This window comes from Opisthocomus hoazin, chromosome 3 (genome assembly GCF_030867145.1).
Source record: "Opisthocomus hoazin isolate bOpiHoa1 chromosome 3, bOpiHoa1.hap1, whole genome shotgun sequence".
Classification (NCBI taxonomy): domain Eukaryota; kingdom Metazoa; phylum Chordata; class Aves; order Opisthocomiformes; family Opisthocomidae; genus Opisthocomus; species Opisthocomus hoazin.
This window is the reverse complement of record NC_134416.1, coordinates 20921053-20943424: the sequence shown is the minus strand read 5'-3', so window position 1 is coordinate 20943424 and position 22372 is coordinate 20921053. Positions and strand designations below refer to the sequence as shown.

The window sequence follows — 22372 nt, the reverse complement described above, 5'->3', positions numbered from 1 at the left end:
TGAATGCTTCATACTGAGCATGTAAATCCAAACAGCAGTTGACTGAAATGGTTAAAGTGTTCTGTGAAAAAAACATTAAAAAATAAATCTGATACATTGGAGACTATTATAACTTCCATATCCTCACAGAACAGAACAGATTTGCACTCTCACTGCCATCTGGAATGGAATTATGTTAGGAGTCGCTAAAAAAATACAGATTAACTGTTTCATGCATTTCCATAGTGTGATCCTTTTTCTATTCACACCCTCTGTTGAGTTAAGAATGACAACTTTAAAGTCATTTTGTGAATGTTGTGTTTGCTTACTGTTCAGATCAAAAAGAGTAATAATGTTTGTGGAACAGATGCATGAAACATGAAAGAGAATTTAAAGGAGTCTCTCTCTGTCATTGAGTTGATGGCCTTAGTAAGATATAGCTGTAACAGATGCTGCTTAAACTTGCTAGATTATGTATTCTTACAAGTAAAATGAACATCAGGTACGTATGATCAGTCTTTTACAGGTGTATAAAATATCATGCTTATTATGCAAATCATGAAAAAATCAGTTAAAATATAAGAATACATTTTTTACTGCTGGAAAGGAGCCCACAGTAGATTTATGTGATAACTCAAAGTGGTTATTACAATTAATGTTCAGTTTTAAAGCAGCCTGGCATTTGATTTGCAATTTAAAAATTGAGTTTTTCTCTTTCTCAACTGTCTGTTATTCATAAGAAGTTGTGGCATAGTTTTGCATAAATAGGTTTCAGACTCAAGGCTGTTTGTGAAATGCCCACTTCAATGTTTCAGTAATTGTGATTCATGTTTTGTGCCTGATCACTCAAAGCACATGGTATTGTTCCCCTTCTATGAGAAGAAGACATGAAATGGCAAATGTATACCTTTCTAAATGGATGGAAGAAATAGAACTAAAATTTATGAAAACATCAAGCTTCACAAACTTTTTAAGATTTTAAGATGTGTGTTTGTATAGTCATAGAAAACAAGCAAGACCAAAGAAAAAGATCATAAATTTGTAATCATTAGTCCCAAAACAATCCAGAGGTGACACGTTTGGGAGGTCTCAGAGTTTGCAGTGTTTAATTTTTTTTATTCTTTAAGCCTTTCAGATTTTTATCTGGTTTATCCCATGAATCTGGAGGACATGAGCTACATGGAGATGGAGTTAAAAAGATGTTCTGCAATACATGTAAAATAACTATGCCCAGATTCATTCCACTAAAGTTTAGGCATTTCATTCTTGGATTTATTTGTGCTAATGGAAGGAAGTGCTAAGAGAGCTGAAGAAGTATTTTCAACTGATCCACTGAGCAAAAGAAGGAGAAAATAATTTTGATTATTATTTCCATTTCAATAAATCTTCCCAGTAAGGATCACTGCACAAGGTGTGCATAGCTGTCCAGCTGAAGCCTGATTGGATTGATTCAAAGCAGTCCTACCTGGATCCAGAGTGAAGGACTTCCTTGAAATCTGTGTGTTGAATGTTTAGACAATAAACTTGTTGGCACTAAAAAGAGCTCAAGAGGAATGATTCATTTCTCCATGATTTTGAGTTCTAAGATGTAGGTGTCCAAATCGGAGCTAGTCACTGTAAAGATCCCTTCAGTCAATGAAGAAGAATAGATGATTCTATTTTAGATATCCTATTTTAGATGAAATGACTGCGAAGTGTCATTTAAGACGACCTGTTTCAGTGTCAGGTTTTCTACACTGTGCTTATCTAGGGTTAGGTTAGATGACTCTCGCTCCTGGTCGTAGTATAGCTCATCCATACTGGCAGTTCTGCTGTGAGTTTTAAGGCAACAGATTAGACCCTCAACTTTTTGAGGCTTTTTCATCATTGTCATGTAGCTGCCTCAGGCATATCATTGCTCTGCAGGAGATACTGGCAAAGTAAATCTTTGTTCTGAGTAATAAAGCAAAGACTGGGCGTATTACTCTGGATTTAGTCACCTTGCTCTGCAAAGATCACCTATTTAGGTTTATCTAGTTTTTAGGGTGCGGGTGAGTTAAATATTTCTGTACTGCATTATATACCATGGGTTTTGCAGAATTCTCTAGATGCCTTTTGCAAGGAACTCAAAAGACTGATTGCACTCTATAGGTATCAGAATTAAATGATAGTTTTGTCTTACATCAGAATTAGCAGGACCCACGTGTGTTAATAAATATATTGTCACCATGCTGGTAGGTATGTATTGGTAACACAAGAGTAACATGTCAGATCATGACAATGAAATGTAAAGGAGAAGCAGCCCAGATGACCTGATCGAGCATTGCAGCTTAACCTTCTTCTCCGGTCTTACGTCAGATGAAAACTTAGGTTATTATACTCCAGAGCAAAGTCCTTGAAATAGCATTTCCATCAGGAAGACTGGTCTTAAGGGTCTTTTCCAACCTAAATGGCTCTGTGATTCTATGAAAGAAGTACAGTCTGACAAGGGTTTCATTTCTAGTTGCTAAACCAAGTACTGATGTGTTGTCTGTGACCACCAGCATTGATTACAGGCTTGGCTGCTGTAGTGATAGCATCATATGAACGCTGCAATTGAGACTGAATCCTTCCAGCAGCAGAATTGGTTTCTGAGCAGCTTTTAATTGCTTGTTGACAAAATTCTCTATAGTTTTCTGAGAACACAGCCCAACAAACTAGGAATAGACCTATAGAAAATCTCCAGTGTTGCCTTTCTATGTAGAGCAGAGAAACTGATTCCCTGTCGCAGAATTAAAAAAAAGCCATCTCAATCATATGGTCACTGGCACAGCTGCTCCTGCCCCACAGCTGCACAGCTTGGGGCTGGAGAGTTGCCTCTCCACTGCCAGGCCCCAGAGCAGCCCGAGATGTCTTATGAGAGGGCCCTCTGCACATAACAGACCTGCAGCCCCTGTTATTGGACCAGGGTTTGGTGTGACTCCAGAAACTCCATAAACTAAGGATCAACAAACAGAGTTGGAAACCAAGGTCCATCAGCAATGATACTTTCTCTGGCATCCCAGCACTGACTAACTGTCTCAGGTGTATGTGGCAGCTGTGAAACCTCCCTGCAGCTGCTGGAAGGGAGAGATACCTTCCTGCTAGGCATCCTGCTAGTCAGTGCAACCCATAGATATAGGCTGCTTCAGCAGTTAAGTGCTGCTGCTCCAAAGCCATTTTGAGCACCAGTGATGACCATTACTAGCCTCCTCCTTGAAAGGACAGGAATATGCCTGTCAATTTTTGTATAGCTTGAATAAGCATGGGAGATTTATTTCACATGCTATAATCCCTGCCCTTAGTTTGGTTGCTGGAGATGAGGAGTGGAACCAAAGGAGAAAACGAACTGCGATTGTTCTGTTGTTTCCCTGTCCTTCTGTCTGTATTGTACTGTATTTTCTGTATTATGCTCTGATCAGAAACAACCAGGTGGTTCACTAATATGATTATTTGTTTTTTTTTTCTCTTACCCCCTGATCATACTGCTGGGACTGTGCTGCAGATACTAACACTTATCAGATATCTGAAGCAACTCGACAACTTAGCCTTTGCCCTGATGTAAAATTTGTCCCAAATGCGCAGCAAGAAACATAAAATATTCTCCCTACAATGTCTCTAAGGTTTTTCAGGAGCCTTTCCCTGGAAAAGAGCCTGTTCTGTGCACGCTGGAATGGGATCGGAGGAGGGGAACCTGGCAGAGCATTAAGCTGTTTCTGCAGTGCTATGAGTATTCTGCTGTTTTGCGTTTTAAACAAATGCTTCAGATCTTTTTATTCCAAAAAGGAAAAAAAAGATTTTTTTAAAGTGTGAAGGATTGATAACTATTCAGTTTCCAGAAGGAAAGTATGCATCCAGCTACAGTGCTTTTCCCTCACTCAAAACCAGATCTTATCCAGATCTATTGAAAATTTTCAGTGTTTGAGTTTGCATACCTAATCTGGTAAACCAGAATCCTACACAGGAAATCTCTAATCCTTGCCCAGAGTACAGGACGAGGTGCATTTGAAAACAGTTAGTTGTTTGCATGGGAGTTGCTTTATGCTAGAAGGTTGGAAATACTTAGTATCTGAAACTAGATCTCATATTCTGGATTTGTCATATCTATTCTACTAGTTTCTGACTTTTCTGTCTTTCTTTGCCCAGGTTTAAACTGTAATTCAATCTTTTAAGATTTTCTCTTCCTTTTAATTATTTTTACAATTAGCAAGCTATCATATATTTTCAGCTTGCTTGCCTTACTTAGATTCTTAATTGTCTTTGCTAAAATCTTCCCTTTAATTAGCAGATTATATTTTACCTTGCTAATTGAACACCTCTACACAGGAAGGTTAGGTGAGGAAATTAAACTATCTGGAAAAAAAGCATATTGCGCTGGCTAGAATCGGATGTGCAAATAATGCTTTATCACTCAACAAATTGTTGAATATTTGTTTCCTGGGTGAGTTCAGTGGCATACACCCTCCTAGGTGCAGTTGGCCTACTGGGACCTATTCCACATTTTTGGGGAAAAATATGAGGAACAGACAAGCTGGAGAGGGAACTGAGGCTGTGTAGAGCAGCTCCTTCTGCCTGTGCTCCTTGTGGGTCTGCATTTCACTGGGGTCATTTAATGACCACCTAGTTTTGCCTCCCAGGCTGGACTTGGGTTGCAGGTGCCATGTGAAGAGTTATGGCTTAGTGCATCCCATATACCACCTTTTGCTTCTGAAACAGACACTTGTGCAACTTTCCGTCCTTTTACTGCTCCTGTACTGTGTTCTCCTGCTTATTTACCAGTATTACTAGTGCCTGCAGCACAGACCTCATCATTCTAGCATGAATCATCTAAAGGACCGTGTCTTTCTGGCAAGTGTAGCTCTGGTCTGAGACTGACCTAAAAATAGAGATAAGAATAGCACACCTGGTCTTGAGAAACTGTAAAGATAATGTGAATGGAAGCGCACCATGAATAAACAAAACTGTCTCTATCTACCAGCTGGAGATAGGTCTGAAGTTCGTGACGGTGTATGTGATGGGGAATGTAAGCAACGGTTACTGAAGTACCAAACCGTCATCAGAAAGTGACACTCCTGATACAGAAAGATACTGCATAAATAACACCCATGATTTTTGCACTGAACATTTCACTTACTCTAATATTGAACTCTAAGATCATTAAATAATTGATAGCAAAATGCACTAGCTCTGAACGAGACTGATATTCCCACAATAGGTGAGGATAAGAGCTTTCCCTTTTAATTTTTTTTTGGCTCGTGTATTGTCACATCTGTTCTAATGAAGTCTCCTGCTGGACAGCTGATGGGAGCATTTGCAGCATAATGCAGCCTCTGTGTTATAATGATGACCAGTGGCATTTTGTTAGCTCAGTCTGCCAGTATTCCAATTGTGATGCTTGGCACAAGCAAACTGGATGCACCTCCATATGGAAGGAGGCAGCCCACATAAGAGAGGCAGTAATTTGGATGTTGGTTTTGGTCTCTATTGTGGTCCAGCCACACATCCAGCTTTCACACAACAAAGCCTCTTATAAAGACTGTTGGCTGTAAAGTGGGCCAAATGCATTCTAAGGTATTTTCCATTATGTCAGTAGATTTGCCATCACGAACACGCCACGTTATTTCCACAACAACCATATGAAGGCTTTTTGGACAAGCATTACTCCTTTACACTGTCAAACTGAATTTAGGGCTTGGTTTGTCCTACACATTTGGATGGAAGGGTCTTTAGGAGAGGGCTGTGTTTTTATTTAGTGCAACACTTGCACAATGGGATCTTGCTTCTTGGGTGTGTTTGCAGTACCAATTATATTAAGTCTCTAAACTCAGAAGATGCTTTCTCAGAATGTATTCTTTATTTGTTACTGAAGTCTGGTTTCCTAGTAATATAAATAGATGCATTACATGACAGGTCATTATTGACCAACTGTAAGCATACAGCTTCCAGTAATTTGGAAAAATGTGGTTCTGTTGGTTGCCAATCAATGCTGTCCTTGTAGCTGTGAGAGAAACACAAGACTTGTTTGACTTGGATTTTGTTTCTAATATAGGGAAACAGAACACAGGTTTGCAGGGTAGGTTTGTCTACATTTTGACACTGAAAGGCTGTGATTGACAATTCTTCCATCTGTTATTCAGCAATTCCTGCCAGGAAGAGAAGATGGGAGGGTTAAATGACGACTGAAATAACAAATAGCAGGAACTGGAAATAGATCAAACCTGATCTTATTTCATTAACTTGAGGTTTACTTCTTGCAGAAAGGATTTTTTTGGTGTTGATCTACGGAAGAATAATGCAAATATGAAGCCACATGCTTACGCATAGTTCATGGGGGAGGTGTGTCTAATATACAGGGCTGAATGGCTAGGATGAAGTATGAATTACTAGTATGTGATCTAATTTGTAGTGTGGACATATGTCAGTTAATGAGCTGAAAAGAATTTCTTCCTCTGCACTGAACCATGTGCTTATTTCTTATGAGAAGATATGAGGAGTGAAATACACAAGGTCAGTCACAAAAAGTCACTGGTAAATCTCAGCTGAAGAATGTCAACTTCTTATTTTAAAATAAAATTAATTTAAATTTAAATTAATTTTCTCTTTCCTGTTCTACTTTCATTATTTTTCTTCTCAGCATTAATAATGGCTAATCTGTCTGTTTAGGAATTCGGTAATGATAGCTTTTATCACTGCAGCATCTAACATACACTGTAAAAGCTATGAAGGGATCCCATGGAGCCTGTAACGCTGGCAGTTTCTCACATCATGTTCTAAAGGCTGTAATGATGTTGCTAGTTTAGGACAAAAAAGCTGTGAGTTTATGAATGTTGCTTCACTGGACAGCAGTCCTTAAGCAGAGACATGTTCATCTTGGAATATTTTTCCATAATTGAATGTGGTTGGATTGCATAATATATTTCATACCTCAGGCTCAGAGCTACAATTCAGAGATCTGTAACACAGGGCCAGCTGTAAAAAAGTGACAGCATTAGTTATCTTTTAACTATTTTCAAGCCAACAGCCTTTTTCAGTTGTGTTGAAAAAAATGCGTTTAGGACAAATCAATTCACTGTGTTGGTTTTTTATGGCAATTGCAAGAGGCCATTATGAATCCTCTTCCAAGTTCTCCTGAGAAACTGGTTCATGCATTAGGTAGTGAAGATTCATGCACACTTCAGCCGTTTCCCAGGATCTATCTCTGCTGCATGGAGTTGGAAATAGAACTGTCTTTTTGAGTCAGTCTGTTGGAAATGAAAAGTGTACATCAGCTTACAGGACTACACAGTAATACTACATAACTTACATGCACTTTTAGTTTTATTAAAAACCTGTACAAAATTAGATATAATTAGAGAAAATCTTACATCCGTAGGAGTCTTGCTTTGCTTGATAAGGAAGATTATTTCATTTTCAGAAGCTGTTACAAAGGCATGTTTTTCTTACATCCTGATAGGCATTTGTACATAACTTTGATTAGATGAAGACAACTGTAGACTTTTTAAAAGACCAAACCTAACTTCAGGCTGTGCTGGGTTCCTCACTCTTTGGTATAAACCCAACTCACAGGCAACTTTTTGGGGGTCTGAGACAGACTGGGAGCAACTGATGCTTACATCGACTGGTGTTGGACCTTCTTTTGTGATATTAGGTGGGATCCCTTCCTTATCCTTGTCCCATCTCAAGGGCTTGCTGATGTCTGCAGAGCAGAAACCTAGCATGAGTAATGCAGGTTATAGTGCCCCAAATACCTTTTAATAGGCTTTGTTGTTAGTCTAGAATTCTTTTGTTTCACACAGAAATCCTATGGCAGGGTAGTCTGCAGTACCCACCAGCACCAAATTTCCCTCCTATTTTTCTGTGACAAGGGGTGTGCATGGTCATGCTTTTCAAGTACGCCTGTGAGAGGCACATGAAAAATGGGTGGTGCTCTCGCTCCTGCTGATAGTGCCATCCTCTAGAAGAAGCACCAGTCCTATAAGTCAGGGTCAAGGTTTTGTCAGAAAATATTCTGTTTCATATATCAAAAGTAACAAAAAACTTAATTATAACTGAATTCTTCAGCAGTCTTTCATGAAAATCCATTTTCTGAAGGAATGGCTTTAGTTACTGACTGATGGTCAGGTCAAGCTCACTATTTACACTGAAATTAAATGCCATATCAAACTTAATGAACAGTGAGTGCATAGCAGCTCTGCTTTTGTCTGGAGATGTGTTTTCTAATATTTGTGTTTAAACAAAAGCAAAGCTGTAATAATGACAGCATTCATTAAAACTGTCAAAAAACCCTAACTGATAAAAGGTTATAATTGAAAAATGCATCTCAGTCCCAGAGGGATTATTGAGTCCAGCCCTCCTCTTTAGTGAATGAAGTTTTCAAGAGCCCAGAGCCTGGAGAGCCCTTATCTGCAATCAGAGGTGTGACTACCGACTGCGCTGCTCTACCCTTTCTGCAGCGAGGCTATGTGATAAGAGCACAGACAACCAAGTACTGAAGGCGTCCGCAACAGCTGCTCTAGTGCGGTTTAGATGGTGGGCATCTCAACAAACTATGTTCTGGCAGAGCTGTGTGTATGCCTGTATACCTTCACAGAGGTTGAGCTTATAATACTGTAGAAAATATTTTGTTATTTCAGAAAACAAAAATAAATGGGCATTAGCTTGTAAAAGATCTCATAAGTTTCTTCTTTCTTTTTTGCTCCTTGTGTTCAACCAAATTTGCCACGTGGCAATCTCACAAGCTCAGAGTTGGCCAGCAAAACTCCTGTCCTGAGGGAGAATTGCTCAACTTATACAGTTTATATCAAATCAAGACTGACATGGTTTATTGATTTACTAACACCACATAATTAAACAGTGATCAGTGAACTATGCATTCAGGATCAATACCAGTAATACAGCAGGCAAATCATAGTATTAGACATTTGTAAATTATTAGCAAACACTGATTTCTAAATACCTTTCTATAACTTACCCCCAGAAGTGATAAATCCCTGCACAGCCCGCGGCAGATCCACCTCTCCTGGACACAGGGATTCACCTATGTGCTGGTCTCTGCAACCTGGCACTCCAATATTTTGCTGAACTATCTCCAGTACATCCCTGTCTTTCTTGTATTGGGGAGACCAGCACTGGTCACATCACCCAGATATGTCTCACCAGGGCTGAGCAGAGGCGCAGGACCACCTCCCTTGACCTGTTGGCAATGGTCTGGCTGATGCACCCCAGGAGGCTGTTGTCTTTCTTCAAAGTAAGAATGACAAAGAACAATTTTAGTGACATTTAAACAGTTCTGGGGGTGTTGGACCACACTGTCCCCAGGTAAAATCTGCCCCTAAGCATCTACAAACAAATGTGCAACAGTTTTCTGCACTGTAGTCTCTGCCTCTGCATTTTCACTATTGTTGCTTCCTGTACTAGGGAACCAAGGTTAATACATTGCTCTAAGTGCTGCAGCTATACTCTTTGATGACAGTTTTTGAAAGTACTTGGTGTTTTAAGCTAAAATGTTGAATTTCTAGCCAGAGTTACTGATGTTCTAACACATGATCCTTTCTTGCCAAATCTGCTGTGGGATGGAAATGGCAGAACAGATGTGAGGACAAGAGGTAGTTTCTTATCTACACTGTGCTATTCTAAATATAGCACAATAACATTCTTAATTTGGTGCCTTAGTGGTGACTGAGCTATTTTCCAAATCTGTGGTAGTAAGTACATGGCGCAGCTTCATGTTTTAGAGTTGTAATGTCCCGTACTGTTTGTTGCTCAGTACAAATGCTCTGTTTTTTTCATCTGTACAAGCTGAAAGCAGAACTGGTCTTCATCTGCAAAATGATTTGCTAGTCTCAGCCTATAATGTGATAGATAACCTTGCCGCATAAACAACATGATTGACAAACACTTCTTGGGAGACTTTGAATTTAAAATCAAGAGGTCTGAAAATAGAAGCCGAAGCAGCTACTGGATAAAGTCTCAGGCATGTTTCCCCATGGGCATTTCTAGCAAACTTTATCTCCAGAGTTGGTGAAAGGAGTGAACCAACTGATACATCCCAGAACATTTCTCTTGTTCTTTTGAGTCCTTCATAAAAAGCACAGGATGCAATAACAGCAGGCTTTCCCTAAAGAGAATCAATCAGCTATCTAACTGCATTTCCTTTCTCAGAGATCAGATGCTGTATGAGAAAGCACAAAAGACATTACAAAACAGCCCTCCCACAATGAAAGCTTCTTCCTAATTCTCTATAATTAGAATGACTTTTGAATGAGAAACAGCCTGTACAATTTGTGCAGCCTGAGAGACTTCCTGCTCCAAGGAGCTATGAAATAATAACCTACAGTGGGCTGCATCAAACCTTCCCCTGCAGCATTCATTTTGTCTCCTGGACATCAACGGGAGTTTTGTGATGGATTCGCAGAGTGTTTGGGCAAAGGGGAATACTGTGGTAACACAGTTTGTTCTCTGTGTAACACAGACCACGAGGCTGACCTAAAAATTTTCACACCTAGACCATTTCTGGTAGAGCAAGACACACTTGTTTGGTCTCCACTGTTTTCCCTTGGCCTCCTTCTGACCCTGGTGACAGCTGCATGTGCAGCACCGGTCCCAAATCCAAATGCTGACTGAGGCCAGCTGACAGATCGGAAGAAGTTTCATGCTGAAATGCTACTCTGTTTGCACCAAGGTTGGAGCCTCTGAAACTTTTGCTTGCTGTATTATGTTTACACCACCATTTATAGGGAATGGGAGGAAAACACACTTGTTTCAAAACAAGTATTATTCAATGTTTATTAAAAGCAGGTTATTTCACCCATTCATACATCCTCAAAGGCAGTTTAAACCTTCTATATACAAAAATACCTTATAAAATCAAATAATCCACAGCTAACAAATGTTTCTTTTCAGTGAGTATGTTGAATTCATGTCAAATGTAAATAATGATTGTATTTACATTGTCCCCAAAAAAAGTTATAGGCATACTGTGGAAATGCAATAGTCTAAGACAACAAAATGACATTAAAGAAAATCTTTATTTGCTAAGAATGATATTGGGCCACTGGAGAGGTAAGTGGTGGGAAACTTGACTGAAAATACCTTCCATTATTTCAGTTTTGTACTTTGACTACTGCATTAGACTAAGCATCCAGCCTGGCGTCCCTGCCCATGGCAGAGAGCTTGGAACTAGATGATATATAAGGTCCCTTCCAACCCAAACCATTCTGTGATTCTATGATCCGAACAAGTGCTCATTTTTCCGTTGGAACAAAAGATTTTGATGAGGGATTTTTCTAATAATGGGTCAGTGAAGATTATTATTTTTTAAAAAATCTGGTCCACTTGGAATACCTACCGATGTTAACGGGAGACAGGGAAATAAGTAGCTTGTTACCTTTTACCCTTTCTGTTTCTTCTGATATCCACTGGTGACTTGAGCACAAAAACTGCTTAGCTACACAAGTAAGCCAGGGGAATCAAAACACACAGGGAAGGCATGGTTCAAACTAAGTTTGTAAACAACTTCTATGCTGCAAAGGCAGGTCTGCAGCAAAGAGGAACTGCAGAGGATGCTCTACATTATGGCACCTATTTCATGACTATTTTCTACTTTGCTGTAGATCTTGCATCTGCTTAATACTTTCACCTGTCTCCTGGTACCCACCATGTATCTGGTAGACATTTTCTTCTCTTCAAATGAGGAAATTCTCCCCCCAGGGTCTAGTAACCTCTTTTTCATGAAAATGGAGTAGAAGATGAGTATGAGAAAGGGGGTCAAGATGAAGCTCTTTATAGGAATATCATCATAAATTTATTCAACATTTCACTCTCTGAGACTTCCTTTTTCAGTTTTTCTTAATGTCTTTGACTTTTGTTCTTCCAATCCAAATACAAATCTTACAGGTTTTTAAAATTCAAAACACCATGGCAATTTTTGCTACAACTTTATTATTAGACATTAGCAAGGACATAAGATTCATGGACAAGTGTTTGCATCACTGTTTTACTTTGACGGACCCACTATCTCCCGCCTCGCCCACCACGATCCAGTTCCGAAAGCAGGTTTCAGAGCTCCTTGAGAGACTCGATATTATGAATTCTTCATTTTGTACACAATGGTTATCTCAGTCTGTCCAAGTAAGTAAAACTCCAGTTGGAAAAGCAAATACACTATGTGGCGAATAATAAAAAAAAAAAAAAAAAAAGAGATGCTTGATACTACATTTTTGAAGTGGTCTATTTGCTATACAAGGCTAAATAACTTAAAAGTCAAAACCAAAACTCATCTGCTCCACTGCTCCTTGTGCTTGCTCTCTCTCTGCTTTTTAACCGTAACATATCCATGACACTGCGTGCATATATGTCTCGCAAATTAACATTGATATTAGAATCACTGGATGAGTTCTTTGTGAGTTTCTTTAAAGCTTCACGCTGTCGAAGAGCAGCTTCTTTTATCTTCAGTGTAAAGTAACAAGCAGAAAAACGGTCATTTATTATCGCTATTGGCAACGCCAAAACCAGTATTCCTGATAGGATACACATAAACGCCACTACCTTACCGATGGTAGTGTCTGGTCTGATGTCACCGTAACCAACAGTGGTCATGGAAGTTGTGGCCCACCACCAAGCAGCAGGTACGCTTGTGAAAGTCGTGCCGGGCATGCCTTGCTCAACAAAGTACTCCACAGTGGAAAATATAGAGATTCCTACAGAGAGGAAAAGCAGCAAAAGGCCAACCTCCTCGTAGCACTGTGCAATAGTCATCCCAAGAGACCGCAAGCCTGAAAGACAAAAAGCGCTGTCAGTAAGCTGCTTCACGTCGCTGCCGTCGTAACTTTGCAAAACATCTCTTATTTGAGAGCTGCCCGCCTTATGTTTTTCTTTGACTGCTAGTGAACACGCCTTAAGAAAAAGGGGGGCTGCTCTCAACACTATTGGGAAAACATGATTTAAAGAAATAGATTAAAATGTTAAACTGAACCACTGACATCACTTCTATTTCCTTAATACAGAGCATAGAAATTCGCCTCCTTACTTATCGTTTGAACTCCATATGCATATGATTTAGAAAAGCTAACCAATCTTGATTTAGTAATTGGTTATACTAGAATATCTAGCACAATTTTTAATAAGTTATCTAAATAACTATTAAAAAACACACTGAAAACACCTGCTCCCTACTTTCAGTCTGAATGTGCCAAACTCCTACTTTCTAGCCATTGTCATATTTTTCTCTTTGACCAAGCAACCCTTAGATACCAAATTTGTGTTCCCAGGTGAGTGCTTGGAGCCCAATTCCGTCACTCAGTAACTTTTTCTTTGCTAAGGACTGTTTTCAGTCCTTTTATAGTTCTCATAGCCTCTCTTCAACCCCTCTTTCCCCCCAAAAAACCTATCAATATCTTTGTCTGTAGACATCAGAATACAGTATTCCAGCAGCAGCTGCATGTGTGCAAAAACTGGAGACAGCAAAGCCTCCCAATGCAAACACGATATTTTCCTGTTAATTCACCAACGTACTGCATCACTCCCACCATTTGTGAGCTGCACTGGGAGTGCGTGTACAGCTGATCGCTCTCCATAACCCTCCATGCTCCTTTTAGAGCTGCTGCCTCAAGGCTAGACTGCCCAACAAAGCAAGCAGGAAAGCAAATCCAGTAATAGTACACTGGATAAATGTTGCACATACAAACAAAGAAGGAATATAACAGAGCATCAACTCAGCTGAGACACATGGGAGACTGAAATTATCTTTTGAATCACAAGTGATTTTGCATTGTTTTTTAATACTGTACTTTAAAAACGTACTATGTTTTCTTTAACAAATGAGAAAACCACAATGCTTATGAATCACCCTTCATGGGGTACACTTCTGTTTAAACCAGTGTTTTGCAAAATAGCTTACTGGAGCTCTGCCTCTGCTTGCAGACTTCATATGCTCATTAGGGTAATAAGCAATTCGATTTGCTTTTCTGTCCTCAATCTCAATCCACAAGATGTTGAAATTTCTTCTTGCTTTTGGCTCTTTCTTTTCCCCTTCAGCTCTAGTGGGTTTTAAAGTTTTTGTTTATGTAGAGCAAACAGTGGAAGTATACACTAGAGTTTGTATGGAGTGTTTCCTTTTTCAGTGTTTTCTTCTACGAACTCCAGTTAAGGACTTGCCCATATCCAGGTTTTATATTACTATAACTATGATCCGTTGGTTAGAATGTTTATTACAATGATATAGTTTAAATCTGAAACACAAGGGGAATGTGATATACCAGTGTAATCTTTTCTCTGCCTCCACATTTTGAAAATGCACTAAGATGAGCAATGTAAAAGCTGTATGAGACAATTGCAAGGATCCAGATCAAACTCTCATCATCCAAGGAGTTTACTGTCATCAACTGCCCTGTAAAACTTCCTACTGAACAAAGCAGAAAAATAAGTCCTTTCGGGTGACCTAGGAAGAAGGTACTCTGATTTAAATTTACCCATGTAGCACTTCTTTTCAAAGCATAAATAAGTACTGTAAGAGCCAGGGTCTGCCCCTTATGATGGATCCTGAGCATACTACAGCTGAAAATCAGCGCAACTTTTCATAAACCAGGTCAAAACAAGCAGGAACAGGGCAGTGACTGCTGACTCTTTGTATCACACTGATGACACCTAGACATCTGCATTTTTTTTTAGTTCCATTATCCACATCTAAAACAAAGGTACTGAAAAACTGCAGAAGGTGCTGAAGAGTGTAACAGAAATGATTCAGTGTCTGGAAAAACAGAGCTCTAGTTGCCTCAGTTATCAAAAAGAAAAAACAGTTATTGAAGAGTTATCTTTGTTATCACAAAGGAAAATAACAACTATAGAACCCTTTAATTTGTTAAAGTCAAAGCAATAAAAAAAAAAAACAAACCCCAGAAACTACAACAGTGTCTGGACCTTGAAATGAAAACGGAAAAACCTCAAATTAAATTGGTGAGGGTACGTAATCACCAGAAAGATCAGTGAAATGATGGTTCTCCATGTCTTGATGTCTTCAGATGAAGTCAGAAGACATTTTTAGATGAATCTATGAATCAGACAACTTACTGGACTCTGCAGTTCATTCGAAGTGGAATCAGTCGGGGTTTGCAAAAGAGTAATATCTTCTTCTATATCATATTGTAACTTTTTTAAATGTCTGTGAGCCCTAGCACACAGCCAAGCAAGGGCTGTTCCAGCAGAGACACCTCAGCAAGTCTTATGACTTCCCGCAAGAACTCCTTGCCAGGAGCTGCAACAGCTTGGTTACTCGTGCTGGAAGGTGCGAAGGAGCTGTACCAGAGCTGGTGTGGGGCAGGCGAGCAGCCCAAGCCCTGGGGACAGCAGCAGAAGGGGAGGCGATTCTGCCATGCAGGTCAATTCTATCTCTTCGTTGCCCAAAGGGACTTGGCTATACAAGCTGATGTTTGGGAGTTTCAGTTTACATACACTGTTTAAATCATCCTAAATTTTTGGCAGTAAAAGTGCTGAAGTTTTGCTTTTTCATGTGTCCAGAGGCATCCTATCCTGACATGCGCTACAGCCTTCTCTCAATCATATGCCTATTGCCATCGGAAGAAAGATGGTCACATTCTACTTCTCCTCAAGGAGTCAATCTGTAAGTGCTTCCCAGAGGAGGACCAGCAAGGCTTCACACAAAACACGGCCCCAGAAAGAAGCCAACGGCTGAGGAGCATCAGCAAATGTGAAAAACGCAGGCTCAGTTCTCACCTACTCTTGCAGCCACTCAAATCCACAATTCTGGTATCTCAAAAGAGTGGCCTCACCTTCTAGCTATATATTTTCTGGGTGGAGGCACTACTGATTTCTCAGTTGCTCCTTGATGAAGTATAGCACTTTGCGTAAGTAATTACACGCTCACTCCAGTCTAGCTCCAGCATTTCTAGGCATCACGTTGCTCACGTGAGCTGGGTTCAGCTTTCAAAGGGGCAGAAATGATTCTTCCATTTCTTTTTCTGTCCCTTCCCCACAAGAAAGGTTAATCTCTCATTTTTTTAAAAAATAAAGTGGAAAAAAAAATTGATGTTATGTTTTCCCCTAACTCATTTCTGCTGCCAACAGCAAAGTCAGGCTGCTGTTGGGATCCCAGCTTTGCTATGGGTCTGCACAGTGCTACAGAGACGGTCTCCCTGGGACTGTGATCACCCCTCCCTGCTGAAAGAGGAGTCGCTGCCTGCAGCCATGAATTTTCTCATCTCTTCTAATGTTGCACTCTTCTAGCTACACAGAGCAGGTGGAGTCCATGAAGCTTTGCCTGGTCTCAGCGTGCACGAGGCAGAGAGGACGTAGGGAGGCAGCTTTCAGCTGCCAGGTCCATGTCAAGAGAGCAGAACTGTTCTTGGTGCCACCCCTGAACACTGAGATTTTTCAGGACTGCCTAGGTACATGCAAGGAGGATGGTCTCTGTGTATGGTACTCATGGGGTTCATCTTCTATTAGCAGCTGTGGTTAAGGATGTATTTAGAAGCACATTAACAAAACTCTATTCTGCTACATATCTCTAGTGGTCGGAAACAGGGCTTCAGATCTGTGGGCGTATGTTTCTATTTTGATTTATTAGGGCTATGTTTTGTCTCAGTAGAAGCATCTCCTCTGACAGAAGATCAAAGCAGTGACTTTCTGCATTTAAATTATACAGATTTGATTTAGTGTTCTGGGCCTAAGAGGGCAGTAACTCTGAATTACCAAAGCAGCAAGCACAGCAACAGTAATGCTGCTCTGGATGGTGTTGTTTCTTGAATTTTGAAACAGGTATTTTGGTTCTAGTAGAAAGATGATAGCTCACTTCCAGCTTAGGAGACTTGATTTTGATAAAATCAATTCACTTCTACCTCACATGGAATTACAAAACTCTTGTATGGCACTCAATATTGTGATATAAACTGTGGTATTATTTTAATGAATTTAAGAATAGAGACACCAAAGTTTAGACCATCCCTGAAAGTTAATATACCTGAAGTTAACAGCTATTATACCAGTGTCTGAAACATCTGGTTTCAAGTTAATAGAGCCTTTGAGTTTCATGGATTCATTCTGTAACAGTAAAATGCAATAAACGGGAACCTTTATAACTAGAATCAACATACTTTTGGATCACTATTTTGTTATTCAGCACAAAAGTGCCTTGATAGATTCAAATCTTTTTCTTTGTTTCAAAATGCAATTAGAGAGGACTCCATTCACATTACAGCTACCATCAAAAGTGAGCAGCAGCCTTTCTTGCAAAAAAACCTCACCAAATCCTGCAAAGATAACAATGATGCAAACCAAACTCATTGACAGACTGAATCGTTATCAGCTTCCTTTCAACTGCTTTCTAAGGGACAGTTATGTATCAGCACAGGCATAATCTAGGGTAGGCGAGTAAGATTAAGATACTTCCCAAATCACTATGATTATGCTCAGTGGCATTAAAGCTCCTCCCTGGCATGGGCAGGCAGGTTCACCGCCCTTCAGTAGGAAGAAAAATCGAGGCATTCTGCTGCTGCGAGCACACTGTAATGCCTGCTGGAGTAGGGCCAGTTCACAAAGAGGGCAGAGATCGATCTCCAAAAAACAGAAGCATCAACCCATTCCCGCCCCATGGCAGGAAATCTTGGAAGGGTACGCTGAGTGCCAGGTAAGAACGACAATCATCATCTTCAGAACATGCTAAGATTGCAGAAGAGACCACGATTTACTATTATGATCTGAGTTTTCAAAGTGCCAGGTGTTGGCTGAATATTTCTCCTGTCAAATTCAGTGCCGTACTCAGCACTGATTTAAGTGGGAACATAATTAAATCCCTTTGAAAATGCCAAGCACTGGACAACATCATGGCATGGCGAGGGTGTGGTGGAAGCATGGCTCTTCACTCTTTCATGTGTCCAGGCATGCACATGTCATGAAGTAGTAATAAAAACTGGGGTAAACACAAGCAGAAGTGCAACACCTTCCAATCACTTCCAGCTTCCTCACGTAAATTCCCACTGAAAATGTTACCTTTTATGTCTTCCCTTCACTACTCAGAAAGAGTGAACAAAAATATTCTCAGAAATGCATTTCACCTTTCACCCTAGCCCTGCTTGTTGTTCATCCATCTGTCTGCTGACCTGTCAGAAGTGCTTGGACATGAAGGGGCCACACCGATGGGTGACTGCTAACTGAACCTGACACTGCTGCTCTGAGCTGCACTTAGGTCCATTCAGTAGACAGCCCCCAGCTGTGCTCCACAGATCACACAGATACCCAGGGGCTCAGCAGGGCCAGAGAGCCCCTCAACCCATTGCCTGGTACAAACTGGCTTTAACAGTTTTTTTGCAACATTCTTTACCCTCTTGTTTTCAGGATCTATGATGTAGACAAAGTCATGATATATTTCTTTTTATATATTTCTTAACAAAAGAAATTGTGACAGGTAATTATAAGTCACCATTAATGGGCTTTAGATAATACAGAAAGCGTGAGTCAATGATTTCTGCTTCTTCTCTTACTTCATTCCTTACCAAATCAACTCAAACGTAAGTTTGTACATTTATGATATCATGAATGACTGGCGGATGATTTATAGTCTGCAACTTTGGGGCCTGGTTTTGTAAATATTCTGTGCAAACAATATACATTTGCTTTATGAAGAACTAAAATTTATTGGAGAAGGCCCTTACCACTAAATTATCAATGTCCAAAAGTAAGATTTTCACAAGCCATTCCTGCTAACACTAGATTGGGTAAAAAGGTTAGGCAGAAATGCACACAAAATGGGGGACTGTGGCCAGGAACAACTGTTGTAGGCAGCAAAAATGAGAAGCACCACTGCCACGGCTCAAAGTACCTGTTGAATGTCTTCCCAGCTTCAGCATCCGCAGGGCTCTGAGCAGTCTCAGCACTTGGACAATGCGCCCCACGTTCTCCAGTTCTTGGGAGCTCTCCCCACCACACAGGCTCTCCACCAGCAGCGTGATGTAGAAAGGTAAAATAGCGAGGAGGTCTATGATGTTTGCCACGCTCCTTAGGAAGTGACACCGATCCCGTGCACACAGGAACCTCAGAACAAACTCCACTGTGAACCATGCAATGCACATGTACTCTAGGGCATCAAGGAGCGGTGGTGCCAGCCAGCTTAGCTCTACCGAAATCAAAGCCATGTTGGCAATGGACACAACAACAAAAGCCATGGACAAAGTGCCGAAAGTCCTGGCTGCTGCAGAGGAGCCAGGCTTTTCCAGAACTTCCCAAAGTTTCTGTCTGACACTGGGACAGAGGCTGCCAGAAAAGTCCTCTTCCTCATCTTGGGCATCCAGTTCTTCTGCATCTTTCTTGATGTCTAAGGCTTCGCTCAGCTCCTTCCTCCTGAAGTACCTGCCCAGAAACCCCCCCAAAGAGATTTTTAATACATATATGCGCATGTTTTTCTTATTCTCTACCACATGAGGCATTGAAGTATACCTTACGTGAGCTCAGAAAATCCCAATGTCAAGCATATGGTTGACGATTTTATTAATTGAGACCCTGCAGCATTGACCTGATATTTCTATTCCCCCATTTCACATCAGTGACAATTTGTATGTGCAGAGTAATTTTATTCTGATAGCATGGTATTTATATGGATCGTGTTGACTACAGTAGAATCTGCTGCACAACTATCATGCATTCTTGTAAGCAGTCCTTGGCACAACCAGACTCTCTGTTTCTAAATTGTCCTCAATGTCATTAATTATATTGCATTTTTATGACATTGGTGTGTATCTGCAATACTAAAAGGTAAGGCATAATAAAAGCCATGCGGTTCATAGACAAAGTTCTGATCAATATGTGCTAAGATGACAAGTTGTGTTACTTTCTTTCAACATATGGGTCCTCACACAACAAAGTGCACAAGCATCTGTGCCAAGTAAACCTTACAGACTGTAAATGCATAGTTGAGTGTTTTGTTAGAGCGAGAGTTATTTACAGAACAGTTTCATGAACCAGAAACATTCCTAAAGTACGCAAAAAATCTTGTTTTCTTTCATATCTGTATTTCTTGACTGCTGCAAATCTGAAGTCTTAAAGGGACTACACAATTTTGCCTTCATTTGGTACACAGTGACCCCTGCATACGCCAAAGAGGTCTGTAGCTCCTTGCACCACCATAGAAGTAGGAGCTTTCCGTTACACCTACCAGGGAAGGAAGAAAGGGATGAAAACTACAATCCATCTCTCTCAGCTGCAGAACTGGACTGTCCTAGGGTAGGATAACTCTAGTGCCCTTTTGGGGTGGGATTGCTTCTTTGTTTCTTTCTCATAATTTTGCTTTAGATGAGTAGCAGTTACACTCTTCAGATAATTCATTTCTTCAATACTAACAAACAAACCAGGGACACTAAAAATGGCGGCAAAAAAATAAAATTAACTGCAAACAGAATTAACAGAAACGTCCTCGGGGCGGTTCAGTCGAAACCCACCTCGTTCCTAAACTGCCTGATACAATTTGTCTCCAGTGAGCCATGTTCCCACTGCTGCTGCCCCCTCCCTGTAAGCTGCTACCTCCACCTGCGATGCTTCCCACCCCAGCTCCTCCTGGAGCCATGCCACCCAGACTCAGCCTGGCAGGTGACCACCCCCCCACTTCTGCTCCTCCAGCTCGGACCTGGAAATCCTCCAGAACGAAAAGTGTGGGCTGGGGAGGCTCCTACTGCCCCCAGCACCATGCCTCACTCCACATGCAATCCTGCTAACTAGGATAACCCTGAACTGGGTGACTGAAAGGACACCTCTCCTTTCACAACCTTTTTCATCTCTGGCATTGTCCCTTTCAAACATTTTGAGCTTCTAGGGCCAGTCTGAAGCTGGTACAGGACAACCCAGATTCTGCTCCTGTTAGGCTCTCGCTGTCCTGGCCCCACTGCCAACCTGTCCCTCAGCAAAGGTCAGCAGTGACCTCACCCAACACGCCTCCCATTTCCTACACGTATCCAACTCTAGAGTAGGATTCAGGGCTGAACTCATCCAGCTTTGAGCATGCTTTTCCCAATGTTCTGCTACCTCACCTGCCCCCACTGCTGGACCTCTCATCTAAGCGTCCCCACACGCAGGTCAATGCCGAGCTCACCCAGCCCACAATCCTGCACGCCACGTCTTCCTGCAACTCACCGGTCTCTGCAGCAGGAATCGATGCTGAGCTCGTCCAAACCCCAGTACTGGATCTCCTGCAGGAAGGAGAGTGCACAAAGCTGCTCCATCACATGCAGCCTCCCTGTCTGGTAGTAATTCAGGATGTAGTGAAAAGCCTGCGAGCTCCGGTCAAAGAAATACTCATTCTCCACCAGGTTGGCATCATCGCAAAGCTCAAGGAGGCCAGAGGCCACATCCCGGGCAGCAGAGACCACTACGGCCAGTTTGCCAAGACGGGTGTCAGGGTAGCAAGACAAAGTTTGCTGGGACATCACGAAGCGGCTGCCTCCTACGTTGATCGTGAACCAGTCCAAGGAGGGAACGACCTTCTGGAGCAGGGGCCCCTGCTCTTCTTCGCTGGAGAAAACACTGGAGTCCAGGGAGCCCAGGGATGTGCTACTCCCTCGTTCCTCCAGGGATGCTTGGGAAGAAAGCGACATGCAGCAGGGAGGCGACTTCATCCTGTAGCTGCCAGCAGCAGCCCACACTCTCCTGCATGGGAAACACAATAAAGCTGCAGAGAAGACTGCCCCGAAATGGGGGGGGAGGCGGGCCAGCCGAGAACCGTACCGCTTCGCCTTGGCTGCCGTCCCGGGGACGCCTCGCCGTGCCCGCCGCCTCCCGGCGAAGCCTCCGGCCGAGGCGGGGTCAGGCGGGGTGCTGAGCGGCCCCGGCCTGCGGGGGGACGGCAGGGACAACGGCACCCGAGCCGCCCGCACCTCGTGCTGCCCGCGCCGGCACCCGTCGGGAAGCGCCCGGCACCGACGGCCCCTCCGCTCCGGCCGCCAGGTCGAAGGTGGGGAAACCGGCCGGGGGAACCCGACCAGACCCGGAACCCCGGACCAGCGGGCTCCCCGGGCAGCCGGGGGCCACCGCGCGGCGCCCGGACAGCTTCCCGAGGGGCTGCGCCGCTGCCCTGCCCGTTCCCTCCCCGCCCCGCCATCGTACTCCGCCCGGAGCCGATGCCCAAGCCGCCCCCCCTCACCTGCCCGCCGCCCGCCGCGCCCCCTCGCAGGCAGCCGCCCGCCGCCCCCCCTCACCTGCCGGCCGCGCCCCCTCGCAGGCAGCCGCCGCCCGCCCGCCCGGCTCCGAACTTCTGGGCAGCGGCGGCGCGCCCCCGCGGCCGGTCGTGTGCGGCGGGTCGCGGGCCGGCGGGAGCGCGGCCGAGCAGACCCCGGCCCGGGGGGGAGGACAGCGGACCCCTGCGGCGGCTGGGGAGGGGGTGCGGCACAGGGCGGCGCGGGGC

General features: G+C 42.5%; 1 protein-coding gene across 1 annotated transcript; it reads right to left on the bottom strand.

Annotated features, from left to right (window-relative positions):
* Positions 1-12067: 12067 nt before the first annotated feature.
* On the bottom strand, positions 12068-22044 carry KCNV1 (potassium voltage-gated channel modifier subfamily V member 1). The gene is made up of 4 exons (XM_075415667.1): positions 21697-22044; positions 21106-21618; positions 18806-19332; positions 12068-12749 (listed from the first exon to the last, which is right to left on the bottom strand). Exons 2-4 carry the CDS (start codon positions 21585-21587, stop codon positions 12238-12240), a joined length of 1521 nt encoding a protein of 506 aa, XP_075271782.1. The 5' UTR covers positions 21588-21618; positions 21697-22044; the 3' UTR covers positions 12068-12237.
* Between the last annotated feature and the right edge of the window lie 328 nt (positions 22045-22372).